The sequence below is a fragment of the Barbatula barbatula genome (assembly GCF_947034865.1).
Source record: "Barbatula barbatula genome assembly, chromosome: 11".
Classification (NCBI taxonomy): Eukaryota; Metazoa; Chordata; class Actinopteri; order Cypriniformes; family Nemacheilidae; genus Barbatula; species Barbatula barbatula.
The window spans coordinates 20757075-20770357 of NC_136774.1; the positions used below are offsets into that span (position 1 = coordinate 20757075).

Genomic DNA, 13283 nt, shown 5'->3' on the forward strand with positions numbered 1-13283 from the left:
ACCCCAGATCTCCAGCTCGTGCATTTTTAGAGTTATTATTATGCTTATGTGAAGATATACGTTTCTGTGTATTTGCGTTTGAATGAGAACATTTTGTATAAATAAATTCCCTGTAGAAATGAGAAAAATAACAATTTGTTCCTGTACATCAGATCAATTGATGGAGCAAGATGCTTGCAACGGCAAGGTCATGGGTTCAATTTCGATAGAAACAAGTTGTAAAATGCAAAAGACATTCAATGTTATGAAAATCACTTTGAAAAAGTATCTGTTAAATGCATAAAGAAACACTTTTTAGATTATGAATGACTGTCAAAACAAGAAACCATTTATAGCAGTGTAAATATTTATTTTATATTCAATAATATATCATTAATATAAGCTTTGTAATGATAAAAGTAACAAACCCAGCAAAACTGAACTTTGGGTAGTAAAACTCATAGTCATCGCTCTTGCTCATCACAGTAGAAAAGATATGAAAATAAACATTTACAAAACTAAACATAGGTCAAAAGAGAGGCCGGTCAGTCTGTATACTTCTGTAGCTCTACACTGACTGGAGAAAGAAAAGGACATCCAGTCGAATTCCTAAATTGGACAGCTCTTTTGTCCAATGTCATGACTGTTGTTTCCCAAAATAACTTGCTGCGGGCGCATCCAAAGTGTAACACTTTGTAAGGCGTTATCTTTGGACACATAGACTGAGGCCCTGTTCTTAAAGACGTGTCAAAACCAAGACTATGAACTTGTCAAAGTTAGTGGGTCTGGGAGATTTAACCCTCATATCCAGACAACCCTTAGGTTATGTTTCCTGTATCTCAATACCAGACTGCACATTTATAATTGAAATGTATTGAATACAAAAACCTTGAAGAGTAGGATACAAAATTGTCCATTTTTTTGCCGATCAAATACAGAATATAAAATAAGCGAAAAAAGATGTATCTTAATGACCATATTTACAGTGACGAACGACTCAAATTTATTAAACCATTAAATCACTTTTACTAGACAAATGGCTTTACAGAACCAGCATATCCTTGCCAACATCCTGGATAATGTGTCCAATAGGCGCTTGGCTCTGAGCCTTGAGGTAGCACTGTTTCTTACACTCCAACAGCTTCTCCAGGTCCTTCCACATCTTCATCTGTTTCATATTGGACTCCTGGTTCTCCCGCATCTGCTTCACTTGCTGACGCAGAACCTGTGAGCCCAAAGAGACACAATGTACGTCGGCTTTCATAGCACCTTTGAACACCATTCACAGCCTCACCTTTTCCAATGCTAATTGAAGATAAAACAAACATTTACATAAGTTCAAAGCACGGCTGACAAAAACGGACCTATGAGCAGTTATCTGAATTTAATATTCTTGCCGAGGCATTAAATTTGCTGTGGACATGTTCAAACAAATCTTGTTGTTTTAATGGGCTTCTAGAGCAGCAGCAGTAAAGAGTTCAAATACAGGGCCAGCAGTCATGGGAGAGCTTTGAATACCGTCATAGTGCTGAGAGGGTGGACCACACAAGCTTTTTTCACAAGCTTTGTTCCAGCACTGGCACGATGTGCCGTGACAGCGATCGCATGCTCCACACAGTTTGGCAGGACTCTGACAGGGGCCAGAGACCCCCGCTCCTAACAAACACCAAGTTGACCCCCGACACAAGAGATAAAGCCAGTACGGACTTGGATCTAGTTATGTGCCACAGATGATCAGAAGATGTTTTTCTCACCTTGCCCAAGGAATCCTGTTCTGCTGTGTGTGTAATGTACTTCTCTCTGTAAAGGATTAATTAAAACCAATATTAAAGAACTTTCATTATTATTTACACCTGTAGTGTCATTTTAAGTTGCATTCTATTGAACACGTCTCTAAATAGACAGCTAACAGCGAATGTCATTCAATGGTGAAAGAACCGACTCATGATCACAAGCTCCTGAGTCACTCCTACTTGAAACTGAACCCGCAACCTTTGTGTAAGCAGCCCAGATTCTTAACCATAAAGCCACCGCCCACCCCCACATTTAACAGAAATACGGCAACATTTCAAATGTGTAGGCGGATCAGGAATGAGTGAATAGCTGCTTCAAACAATTCTGAAACAAAAGCGATTAAGAAAAGAAACACGTTTCTAAGCAGCAGCAGGCAGGCATGCTGAGAGCCACAAGCTCAAAAGAGTCTCTCGGCAATCGTGTGTTTGTCAGTAGGAAAAGAGGAGAGGGCTCGTATTTGTTAACAGCTGTGTTTATCTAAAGCAGATGTATCACCAGTTTCTTACCTGAGAGCCGTCCTCCGCACCTGCAGGTCCATCGATTGATTGATAATACTCTGATTGGCTGCTCTCTCAATCTGACTCTCGGTTATCTGTACAGGAGAAGCCAGGAAAAGTTTGAGACGGAAGCACGCGACCTGAGATTTCAAGTTTCTGAGAGGAAGATGTTTTTACCTCTTTCATGCAGTTAAGGTAATGATATTGGCTTTCCTCCCGTGCGACCTCCTCCCGGAGAGTCCTGACTTCCTGTAAAAAAATCAGGAGAATCAGTCTCTACCAGATTGTGCTTTAACATATGAAAATAAATATTTCACAATGCTTAAGACAATTCAAAAACATTTGTAACAAGTAAGAATTGAAAAATGTCTACTCATAAATTGGAATTGTCTGTACAGGATGTTGTATAAGAATTTGAAATAAGAATATTTTGTAAATCATCCAAAACTTCTCTACATTTTTCCTCTTTGAATGAGACGTCAATCTGAAGTTTGTTTGATATATCAGTTACAACTGAATCAGAATTTTAAAGACTTGCTTATGCCCCAATACCTGTTCCAACTTAGACCTGTTGCTCTCCAATCCTGCGGCACAGTTATCATACTGAGCTTTTTTCTGCTCGTACTCTGGAGCGAGTTCCTGTTTTAAGAAGACAGTCACATTATTAACTGATATGCTTAGTTCCCTCTGTATTTGATAGTGTCTCAGTATGGCTATCAGAAACAAATAGCTTAGTCCTGATGCTAAACAGTAGCTCACCGCGTGTTGCTGTCTCAAAGCTCTCAAGTCCTTTATCAGAGGAGATAGTGCAGACTTCTTTTCCGCGATTACTGAATTTAGCTTCTTTACCTGAAATAAACACAGGTGTTCTTTATTACCGAAGCTGAATTCCATCTGGCAATCACATTCACGATCCAACTAAAAACAGATGTCACTCACTTAATTCTGTTTTGTACAAATTATTAAAGTGATAGTTCACCAAAAAAGAAAATCCTTTACTTATTTACTCAACCTCATGTCATTCAAAACCTGACTTTCTTTCATCTCCAGAACACAAAAAAATATATTTTTAAGAGCATTTGTAACCAAACAACATGCCCCCCATTGAATTTAGTTGTATGCACACAAAACCAGAGACATTTCTCAAAACATCTTCTTTTCTGATCCACCGAAGGTACTATCTAGGTAAACTATCCCTTTAAGAAATACACCCACAACAAAATAACAATAGCGCTCTTATTATACATTTCATTAGTATACCCACAGGGGTTCTTGACTAAACCATTTATTCAAATTAGACTCTTTTTTTGCATTTGCGTCTTCTCTGTGTGCGATCAAAATAGGTTCCATTAAAAAACACATACGAGTACATCTCAACGGAGAGTCTATCTGAATTGTTTCAGCGAAATCAAGCAACCCATGACCAAAGAAGCCCATCTATTCATTCCATGAGCTTATGTTCCCCAGCACAATATGTCAGAAAAACATGTCGTATTTCAAGCTGTGCCGGCGAATCTTCTTTCAGCCCAAGCTCACCATTTCAGAAATGTCATCCAGCGTCCGTCCCTTCATCTCGTCCAGCTCGCTCTTGATTGCTGAAACTCTCTCCAGTTCTTCCTGAGTATCGCTGTATCCCGAGATCCCCTGCTGGGCCTCTAGAGATTGCTGAACACCAGAACACAAACATCACATAAATAAAAAAAAATTTCCCTTGCAAATTCAATTACATTTGGTTACCGAAAGGCCTTTTAGTTTGCTTAAAGTAAACCATCTTCATTATTGAAAATCTGCAAAGATTTTAAGCCGCAAGCTGAACAGTTTCATCCAACAAATGATTTAAAACGGAATAGCTCCTTAATATGCTTTCAAAGGAAAACGTTTAACCAAAAATTCAAATTCATTCTTTTAAAATCTTATAATTTACTGATTTCTTCAGACTAGTTGTCACAGGATATTTTGTCATGAGACATGCAAGAACCATTCAGATTTTAAGTTAAATAACATGGTGCCATATTTAAATTTAGTGCACTTATGGGTATGTCTTTTAATTTAATTTAGCTAAACAAGCTCAAAATATAATTTTGTTCTCATAATTTTGCTTCAGAAGACATTTATTAAAGGTGTGAAATGTAGTGGCATCTAGTGGTGAGGTTGCCAATTGCAACCAACGGCTCGATCCCTCCCTTTTGAAGCACTACAAAGGCTGACACAGAACAAAGATGTTGTCACATTTTCGTTTCTTTGCTGAATGAGACACTGTTTCGTAACATATTTACGAAACACTCTGTAGAGCAGTTTGTCCATTTAGGGCTACTGTAGAAACAACATGGAGAATTCCATGTAGCGGACCTGCAGTTTATTTAGACAGAAGCTCATTCTTTGGTAATAAAAACATAATGCTTCATTATGTAAAGTCTTTATACACCTCTGAGACATAGTTCCTTTATGTATACTATATTGCACTTCTGTCAATTGATCCTCCAAACAAATGACACATTGGACCTTTAACTGGACCATTAATCTGAAGGCTTGTGTCTGTGCCGACAGCCAGGGCTCAGCGCCACAAACTGCAGCGTAAAGCACTTCTTGTACAGAAGGGACTAGGCATGACTTTGTTGTAAGGCAGGAATCTGCTGAGCACAATAAATCATGTAGAAATTATATGACTAATCATATTTTTATGCCTTAGTGACAACTTGAAACCTGTCTGGAAATCACCAGTGAAAATATTCCGGATATGAAATATCTCATGGTCACCTTTAGCCAAAATGGTCCTTGATTTGTATCGGCCAAACTCCCTGTTATCTTGAAGGCGTCAGTCTGTCGACGCATGTCATGTTTATTGGCTAATGCAATTGTGATGCTCTTGATATAGCTCTTTGCGTATACTATGACATGACACGTGAACGGAGAACGAGCATTTTAAGGGTTTGATCGATGGCCGGACTGCCACCTCTGTTCGAGTGAGTGAGGAAAGCTGAACATCAGGTGCCAAGAGGAGGGGTGGCCCATGCCTATGCCACCAACCGCAATCCAAGGGAGGAAAATTCCCCCTGCTGACAAAATAACAGCGCCAGACAGCGAGCAAATGGCGCGATCACAAATAGCTCCAGCTCATCCTTTCTGCGTCAAATGGGCTATCAGCGAGTCGGAGGCAGGGACGGTTTAGGGGTGTGAAATCATTTCCAGGAAGATGCTGTAACTTCAGCGTTAATGCAATTTGAATGGACAGAGATGGGTACGAGGACGGCAGATCATGTCCCAGCGAACATAAAAGGGCTGTGGTCACACATAATGCATTAGGCCTTCTAAGAAAAGAGATTTGGATGGGAGAATTATTACAGGCTGTTTACAGACAAAGATCAGTTAAACCAGCCCTGTGTTGCATGCATTCTGACTTTTTAACTTAGGATGTTAAACGTGCTGTCTTCTCATGCTTGACATGGTCAACTTGTCAAAAAACGAGTTGGACGTATGACGTAGTATTTCTGTGCTCAATATATTCCCCCAGCGTTCGTACAGGTATCAGAACGTTTTTGAAAAATCGTTACGTAACAACTTTTCTTAGTCCCTTATTGGACAATTCTCCTGGAAAAGCATGCGCTCAAGTCACTTTCACTTGTGTACAGTGGAGAGAGAGTGAACTACGTTTGCAAAGTTCAGCTGTGTTTGTCTGTTCACTGCATTTGGGTGATGAATGTTATATGGATATATAACGCTGGATTTGGAGACCGTTTGAAACCGATAGATGGAGCGGCCTTCCCAGCCCTAAACAATGCCGGACATGAAACGCACGCTGTAAGTGAAACTGTCTGTGTTTTGTTGACAATGTGTGCGCACGTGCTTTAGTTCCGCCTCCTCCTCCCTCCCCCCACAGGCGTCGCATGTTTTCAGAAATAATCGTACAGCTGTATCTGTCTTTTATGAATGTGATCAAACTAAAGACTCAACGGATATTTGAAGGGTGCGATACTATTCTGTAAATATACAAGATTAACATGAGATATGCGTAAGCTCTGTTTGATATGGCCCCTTTAAGTAAAGTTGTTTCTTCTGCTATTCACTTCAATTCACTTTATATTGTTGCGACATGTTTACGTCAACAATGCAGGTACCACCGTGTGTACCAGTGTCAGATATTTGGTGCACATCCATGTTTAAAAAAAACACTCTTAAACCAACCAAACAACCCAAAATCTAATGTCAAGTAGGTAAGCAACATTTTTTGGGTAAAAACAAAGAAACTAGAGGATGTTCATGAGTGCCTCTGGGACTGAGTGTTTACCAGCTGCTGCTGTCCAGTTGTGTGTCGTTCTCTCAGGATCTCCTCAGTCCGCTGGAGAACACCATACTCTGCATTCAGCTCAGCCATCTCCTGACGTTTCTTCTTGTACATGCTGTTCTTGCCGCGCATCTTGGCCACATACCGCTTAAACTACAACAAAACACAAAAAAGTAGACAACCGTTGTGATATAAAAAACACGTGGAGAGAAAGCAGTTATAAAATACTCAAGCACAGATACTACATTATTATTTAATAAAATTACTAAATAAATTTGGTTTAATATTTAAAACTCAAATACGCAAAAGGTGATAACGTATTTACCAAACTATTGCACGATGATGGGATATTCCAGAAGGGATAAACACAGATCACAAATGCAATGTGCTCGGGCTCAGTGACTACATCTCATAATTACAGCAAACATAGCAGAGCTGCATCTTAGACAGGAAAACTGACACACACACAACCTACAGTACGGTATTGTGGTGTGTGTAACAAGACAAAGTTAGGAGAACATTGTGGCCTTGGCCCATTCTCCGGCGCAGGTGAGAATCAAGGGGAGAACACAGCTTTTGAGGACGCTAAGAGGGGCGAGTGCGGCTGGGACGTCTCTGTGGTTGGCAACAAAAGAAACCTGAGCCTGCAGGCATGCGGCCGGAGGGACAAAAAACATCTTCATCTGGCACCTCGTTCGGTCGGGCTATTCCACTTGTCAGTCCTGCCAATGGCTACAAATGCAGAGAATCACACAATGTGCCGTATGTCACTTGGAGCACGCAGAGATTGTGTGTGAGAGTTTATGCTTTGTGTATTTTTGGACGGCAAGGGCAGACAAGGTTGGAGAAATTGGTAGGGGCAGCAATAACTCTGGGCTGTGTTCTCTTGAGCCTCTTCGTCGTAAACACTCCAAATTGTTGGCTGTGGATGTGTGGATTTGTCTATCTATCACAAATTTCACATAATTTAAAAACATTGCGTTTATTTTTCAAATATCTTCTTTGGTGTTCTCCAGAAGAAAGATAGCCATATGGGTTTGGCATAACATGAGGGCGAGTAAATTATTAAATAATTGTCATTTTTAGGTAAACTATCCCTTTTAGTTGTCTCACTGCTTTCAAATCCTTCCCTTTCGTGTCTTTCTGTATATTGTGCAACAGGTTGACCATACATGGATATTGTTTATCTCGGTGTCCTGAACATCCCTGTCACATTTAATACACACACACTCTGTCCACTGTTAAAGCTATCCATCACTCGATGTTCACAGTCGGATGGGCCACGGACAGAAGTAAACGTTATCGAGGGGACGCTGATAAAATCGCAGGAAGTCCAGGATTGGGGGAGGAGGGACAGGAGCCTATTTTAGCAGGGTGCCGCTCTATCTGCTTAGACTGCCAATATCTCTGCATAAGGGCAGGCGGGGTTGGAACGTCTGCATACAAAAATCATGCAAATACACAGAGAAGAGCAAGGACATGATAGCTTACAGGTGTCAGAGACAAAGTGGAACCTATCATGGAAAAACAGTTCAAGCAATGGTGCATTCAACCCAAGACAGAGCTGAAATTTACAGCGATAGTTCATCCAAAAAAAAACAATTTCTTTTATCATTTAAACAAAAGAAGATATTTTAAGAATGTTAGAAACTAAACAACACTGGCCTCCATTGTCTTCCATTGTATGGACACAAAACCACTGAGACAAATCTCTTTAAAATGTTAAATACAAAAACACAATGTGAAATGTATCTCTGAAGTTTGTATAAACGAGGACATTTTTGTTAATAGTTATTTTTTTCTATTCAATATGAAGATTATTTTAGACAAGGCCACAAACATAACATTTAAAAAGCTTAAAGGTCTAGTGTATGAAATTTAGCGCCGTCTATCGGTGAGGTTGCAAATTGCAACCAACGGCTCATTCAAGAAACACGCTCTCTAGAGGAGTTTGTCCATTTAGGACTACTGTAGAAACAACATGGAGAATTCCATGCAAGGGGACCCGTAGTGTCTGTACTCATTCTAAGGTAGTAAAAACATAACGCTTTATTATACACCTCTAAAGACAAAGTTATGTATATTATATTGCATTTCTGTCAATAGATCCTCCAAAAAATTACACAAAGCACCTTTAAAAATATTTGTATAAGGTTAGAATTAAGACTCCTGATCAGAGAGACTTCGTAATCCATTAGTGTACATTAAAGCTCAAGGCCCAGTGTTTCTATGTGATGTGACCGTTCTATACCTCATCTCCACGGATCAGCTCCGCTCCACCCTGTTCTTGAGCCTGACTGTTCTTCATGTTCAGTTCTCTCTCCACAGCGGCCAGCTCCTCACGGGCCTCCTGCAACTCCTCAACTTTGCTCTCCTTCTTACGGACTATAATAGCAGCCTACAATCAACAAGTTATGAAATGGTAAGTTATTCTTTTGAAGCTTCTCAAATTGAAGATCTTCTATTTTATTGTCAGTGATATTGAACATTTCCATTCTAGGAACCCTGGATTTAAAAGTCATAAAGGGGCCAACACTAAATCACACATTACTCAACTCTCTATGATTAAAGATGTTTGAAACTGTGAAGAGCAAAAACCTCGGTTTTCAGAGACATCGAAGTAGGTGATAAAAGGTCATGATGATGGCAACTGACCTGCTGTCTGAAGAGAGAGAGTTTATCATCCATGGGGTCGTTCCGCACCATCCTTTTCTCAATGAGCTGGTTATTCTCACTGTTGGTTTCTTTGATCTAATGAGCACAGAAACATTTTCAATTTACGCAAGGTGAAAGCCCAAACTAGCTTCTGATGTGAGATGAAAACAGCTGTCTGTATAAATGTGACTGAACTGAAACACAATAAAATTAGAAACAATGATCAAGTAACACTTCTTAGCACAGCGGATGCTCACTTGGGCACCTAACAAACTTCGATTGCTGAACACGGATTATGGAAACAGCTCTCGCAAAGATCTATTTCTAATATTTGAAGCCTAGCTTCAATTGTTAATTTCCAGGCCTAGAAATCCAAGTGTGAAATTCCCAATATTATTTTAGTAGATTTTTCAAAGAATGAACGCAGGCAAATAGTACACTAACACTACCCATAAGCCATTGTAAAGGTTTTTTGGTGAACATTCTAAGTTATAGACAAAAATAAAGAAATTGGGATGGGACGATCTGTGCTGACCTTCTCCTCCAGGTCTCTCAGTTCAGCTTGGCCCATCGCTGGTTCAGATGCCACCTTCTGTAAGTACTGTACCACCTTTCTCATGTTCTCCACCTCTCTGGGCAGCTTCTCGGACACCATGTACGAGTTGAACTTGATGTCCTCTTCGAGTCTCTTCATAAGGCCTGTGAATAAGATCACGCCGCCTTTACTCTTCCTAATTCATTTGTAATGAGACCACACTTATAACTAGAGGAAACATTTTTGAAAGAGGAAGAATAAGATCGGGACGTTTTCCAGACATTGCTTGACTTACTTTCTGGCTTTGCATCTGCGGCCGCCTGCTGCAAGTCTTTGAGCTGGAGCTGAGATCTCTGCACTCTCTGCTCTGCCTGAAAGAGCTAAACCAAAGAGAAATCACAGCTTGTGCCATCAAACATCCAGTGAACTGCGCTTTTGAAAACAGGTTTTGTTACGTGAGAATCGACAGATTCACAGAAGAATATACATAGTTTCTACCTGATTCTTCTGCTCCTGTTTCTGATGAGCGAGAGATTCTTCTCTTTCCTTTTCCACTCTTAACTGTCTGGCCAGCTCCAGCATGCGTTGGTGGTTTGACACAGCCTCTACCTAGTGGACAAAAATAGCATCACACCAGAGAAGACTCAAAGGCCCCTAAACCACTTTTTCCTCCTTATTCGACATGGAACTTCTGTTGAAGTGGTTTAAATAGGGGCTGTCAACCGATTGATCTCGATTAATCACATTCAGAATAAAAGTTTTTGTTAACTTACAGGTAATCTATGTGTGTGTACTGTGCATTAATTTTGTATTTATAAACACATACACACAAATGTGTACATACTGTATTTAGGAAAAATGTACATGGATTTATTTATATCTACCAATAATTTAACTTCATAAATGTTTTTGATTATTATATTTGTCTTAAATATATAAAAGTGACCTATTTGTCAGTTATGATGGCCTATACCTGAATTGTGACCTCTGCATGTAACCCATCCAGAGAGTAGTGAACACACGCACAGCAAGTCGTGAACACACACACCCAGAGCAGTGGCAGCTATCACTGCAGCGCCCGGGGAGTAAGATATATGCATGTATGTGTATGTTTTTTATAAATACAAATCTTATATGCATAATGCCCATACATACATTATATTATGTAACCAGCTAAAAATGGCTTGGTGCCAGCAGCTATTACTAGGTTTTAGGAAATAATCTGTCTTTATTATACATTTTTGTATGCTGTTTATCTGTTGTTTTTGGTCCAAGCGGGTTTTTAAGTGATGCTGGAAACTTTAAAGCACTTTTCATTTTAAGTATTCTATAATGCAATGTTTAATGTTTGTGATGTCTGTATATGTGTACTCACAACACTGCAAATCAAGTCTACCTACGGATACAAATAAAGTTGACCTGACCTGACCTAACCTAGACACAAACTTTGATTAATCTCACGATTAATTGTAAATCTAATCTCGGCTGTTTGAGAACACTGAGTTTGTGGATGTATTTCACAGTGAAGACGTATGAATACATAGTTGTAAGTAGTTTAATAAAAACTCAATAAGTCATCCTCACCCTCTTTCTAAGACGTTCCACCCGTTTGATGAGTTGGTCTTTCTCTTCCTCCATTGTCACTATGTCCTGCAGCAACACATTTGTTTTTATTATCATTGTTTATTTAATGTGGAATGCCACAGGCCAGATGAGGCCACACAAGATGTCACCGCTAATGCAGTTTTGCTTACCCGACGGATCTCAGCTGTGGAGAAACCTGAGCTCTTCAGCTGTTCACACTCTTTGTGGATATTCTTGAATGTCTCCACCAGCTCCCCATACTGTGAAAACAATGGAATAGGAAGAGCTTGATGAACCCTCTATCACTATAAACACAATACAGGATCTAAAGGCAGAGTCCTTAAACAGGCCTTGAAACTCGGTGGGTCAAACATGAGGGCCAAGGAAAAGAGGAGGTCAATACAAACCCTGATGTGCATGATTGTATTGCTGTTTTGAAATACACATTAAATAAAAATTCAATCTTTAATAAGCACTTATAATTATCAAATTACATTATGTAATGTTTGTAGATATAAATTACAGACTATATCGCCAAGTAACCAAAATTGGCTTTGTAAAAATATATCATAAATGTTCTGCAGACACACCTGGTGGTAGGTCTCAGCGATGACATCATCCTGAAGAAACTCAGCAGGCACCTCAAGTTTGACGAGGAAGCGAGCAAGGTATGCCCTTTTCTTCAGCTCGGGAATCCTCTGTAACAGCCAGTGTAGGATGGGGTGCACTACGGGTTTACTGCCTATTACTAAACCCTGACGAAAACTGCTTCTGTTGAGGCACACGCATGTAAAATGTGACTGGATATGTAATGTGTTTTAACCAGTACACCCCTTCAGCCATTCCTAACTTTAAACCCATAATTGTATGAGGAGATAATACTTGTACACTTTTATGCATTTCACGGTACACTACGTTTGCTTTTGCTTGACCAAATTTCGCCCCCTTTGCTCTACATCATTTCTCACTCCTTGTCTTACACTTCAGAAATGCCTCCAGGAGGTTTGTATTTCAGCATCCCCAGAAGAGTGAACATTCTCTTGGCTGTCTGCTCAGGCATCTCCTCGCGTATATCAATGGCTTGCTGAAACACAAGAAAACTTATTCATTTAGATAAGATGACATGTTAAGATTATACTTTTCGCAATACAAGGGTTCAATGTGTGAAATATGAATCGTGTGCTTCAATGAAACCAAGGAACACAGAGTATCTATTTATCATCTATCTGTCTGTCTGTCAATTCTCTCATTATCTATATGCTATCTATAGGCTCTCTCTCTCTCTCTCTCTCTCTCTCTCTCTCTCTCTCTCTCTCTCTCTCTCCTATTCATTTCAGTTCGTGCATTGCTAGGCTTTAAACTTTTACATGACATTTTTATTGCGGTTTCAGATTTGGAGATGTCAGAGTAAGTGCTGATATTCTGCATCAGTATTGATGAAGTTGATTTCTCTTACCTTTGGATCGATTTCAGCCAGAGCATCATTTAATATCTGCAGTAACTGCATCGGCTCCAGTGAGTCAAACGTAATAAGATTGAACATTTTCTTGAAAGGCTCTCTGTTCAGCTGCTCAACGATGAATTTAAGCTGTTCGCTCATCTTAAAAACTGCGTTGGTTGAAACCCAACAAAATATCTAATGTTTCGAGATACGTTAAAAAATACGTTAAAAGCTCGCACGAATTGCCGTCATCCTTCTTAAAGCACGTTTCACGAGAATTGTTATTTAATTGTAGTAGATGCTTTCGGTAAAATGTTAAATCGTTGTATAAGGTACATACACTAACCGCGAGAACAGAAAACGTCAACAAATCCTGCATAGGAACCGTTACGACAGGCCTGGTTGCTAACGGGAAGTTGGTCATCTGAAGAATTTTCTCTTCCAAAGTAAAAGTCTTTTAAAAGTCTTTTTAACTGCATAAAATTTTAGTGGGTAACTCCGTAGAACACATACACT

General features: G+C 39.6%; 1 protein-coding gene across 2 annotated transcripts; it reads right to left on the reverse strand.

Moving 5' to 3' along the window:
• Positions 1-331: 331 nt before the first annotated feature.
• Positions 332-13167, reverse strand: ift81 (intraflagellar transport 81 homolog). Of its 2 annotated transcripts, XM_079467338.1 has the most exons (18): positions 12783-13167; positions 12307-12410; positions 11917-12097; positions 11497-11586; positions 11327-11392; positions 10241-10351; positions 10038-10122; positions 9743-9906; positions 9208-9303; positions 8804-8950; positions 6556-6705; positions 3807-3935; positions 3030-3119; positions 2823-2909; positions 2448-2519; positions 2280-2365; positions 1734-1779; positions 332-1204 (listed from the first exon to the last, which is right to left on the reverse strand). In XM_079467338.1, exons 1-18 carry the CDS (start codon positions 12924-12926, stop codon positions 1022-1024), a joined length of 2031 nt encoding a protein of 676 aa, XP_079323464.1. In that variant the 5' UTR covers positions 12927-13167; the 3' UTR covers positions 332-1021. The 2 variants fall into 2 exon arrangements, with proteins under 2 accessions (XP_079323464.1, XP_079323463.1); XM_079467337.1 differs by lacking the exon at positions 332-1204 and having other exon boundaries at positions 1434-1779.
• Between the last annotated feature and the right edge of the window lie 116 nt (positions 13168-13283).

Excerpts from the sequence above, each read along its gene's own strand:
- ift81 (XM_079467337.1), bottom strand. The coding sequence starts at position 12,926 with ATGAGCGAACAGCTTAAATTCATCGTTGAGCAGCTGAACAGAGAGCCT. Across the intron at positions 12,098-12,306 it reads CCTGGAGGCATTTCTGAAGT|AAGCAGTTTTCGTCAGGGTT; the intron begins GTAAGACAAGGA and ends GTGCCTCAACAG. Across the intron at positions 2,910-3,029 it reads CTTTGAGACAGCAACACGCG|GAACTCGCTCCAGAGTACGA; the intron begins GTGAGCTACTGT and ends TTCTTAAAACAG.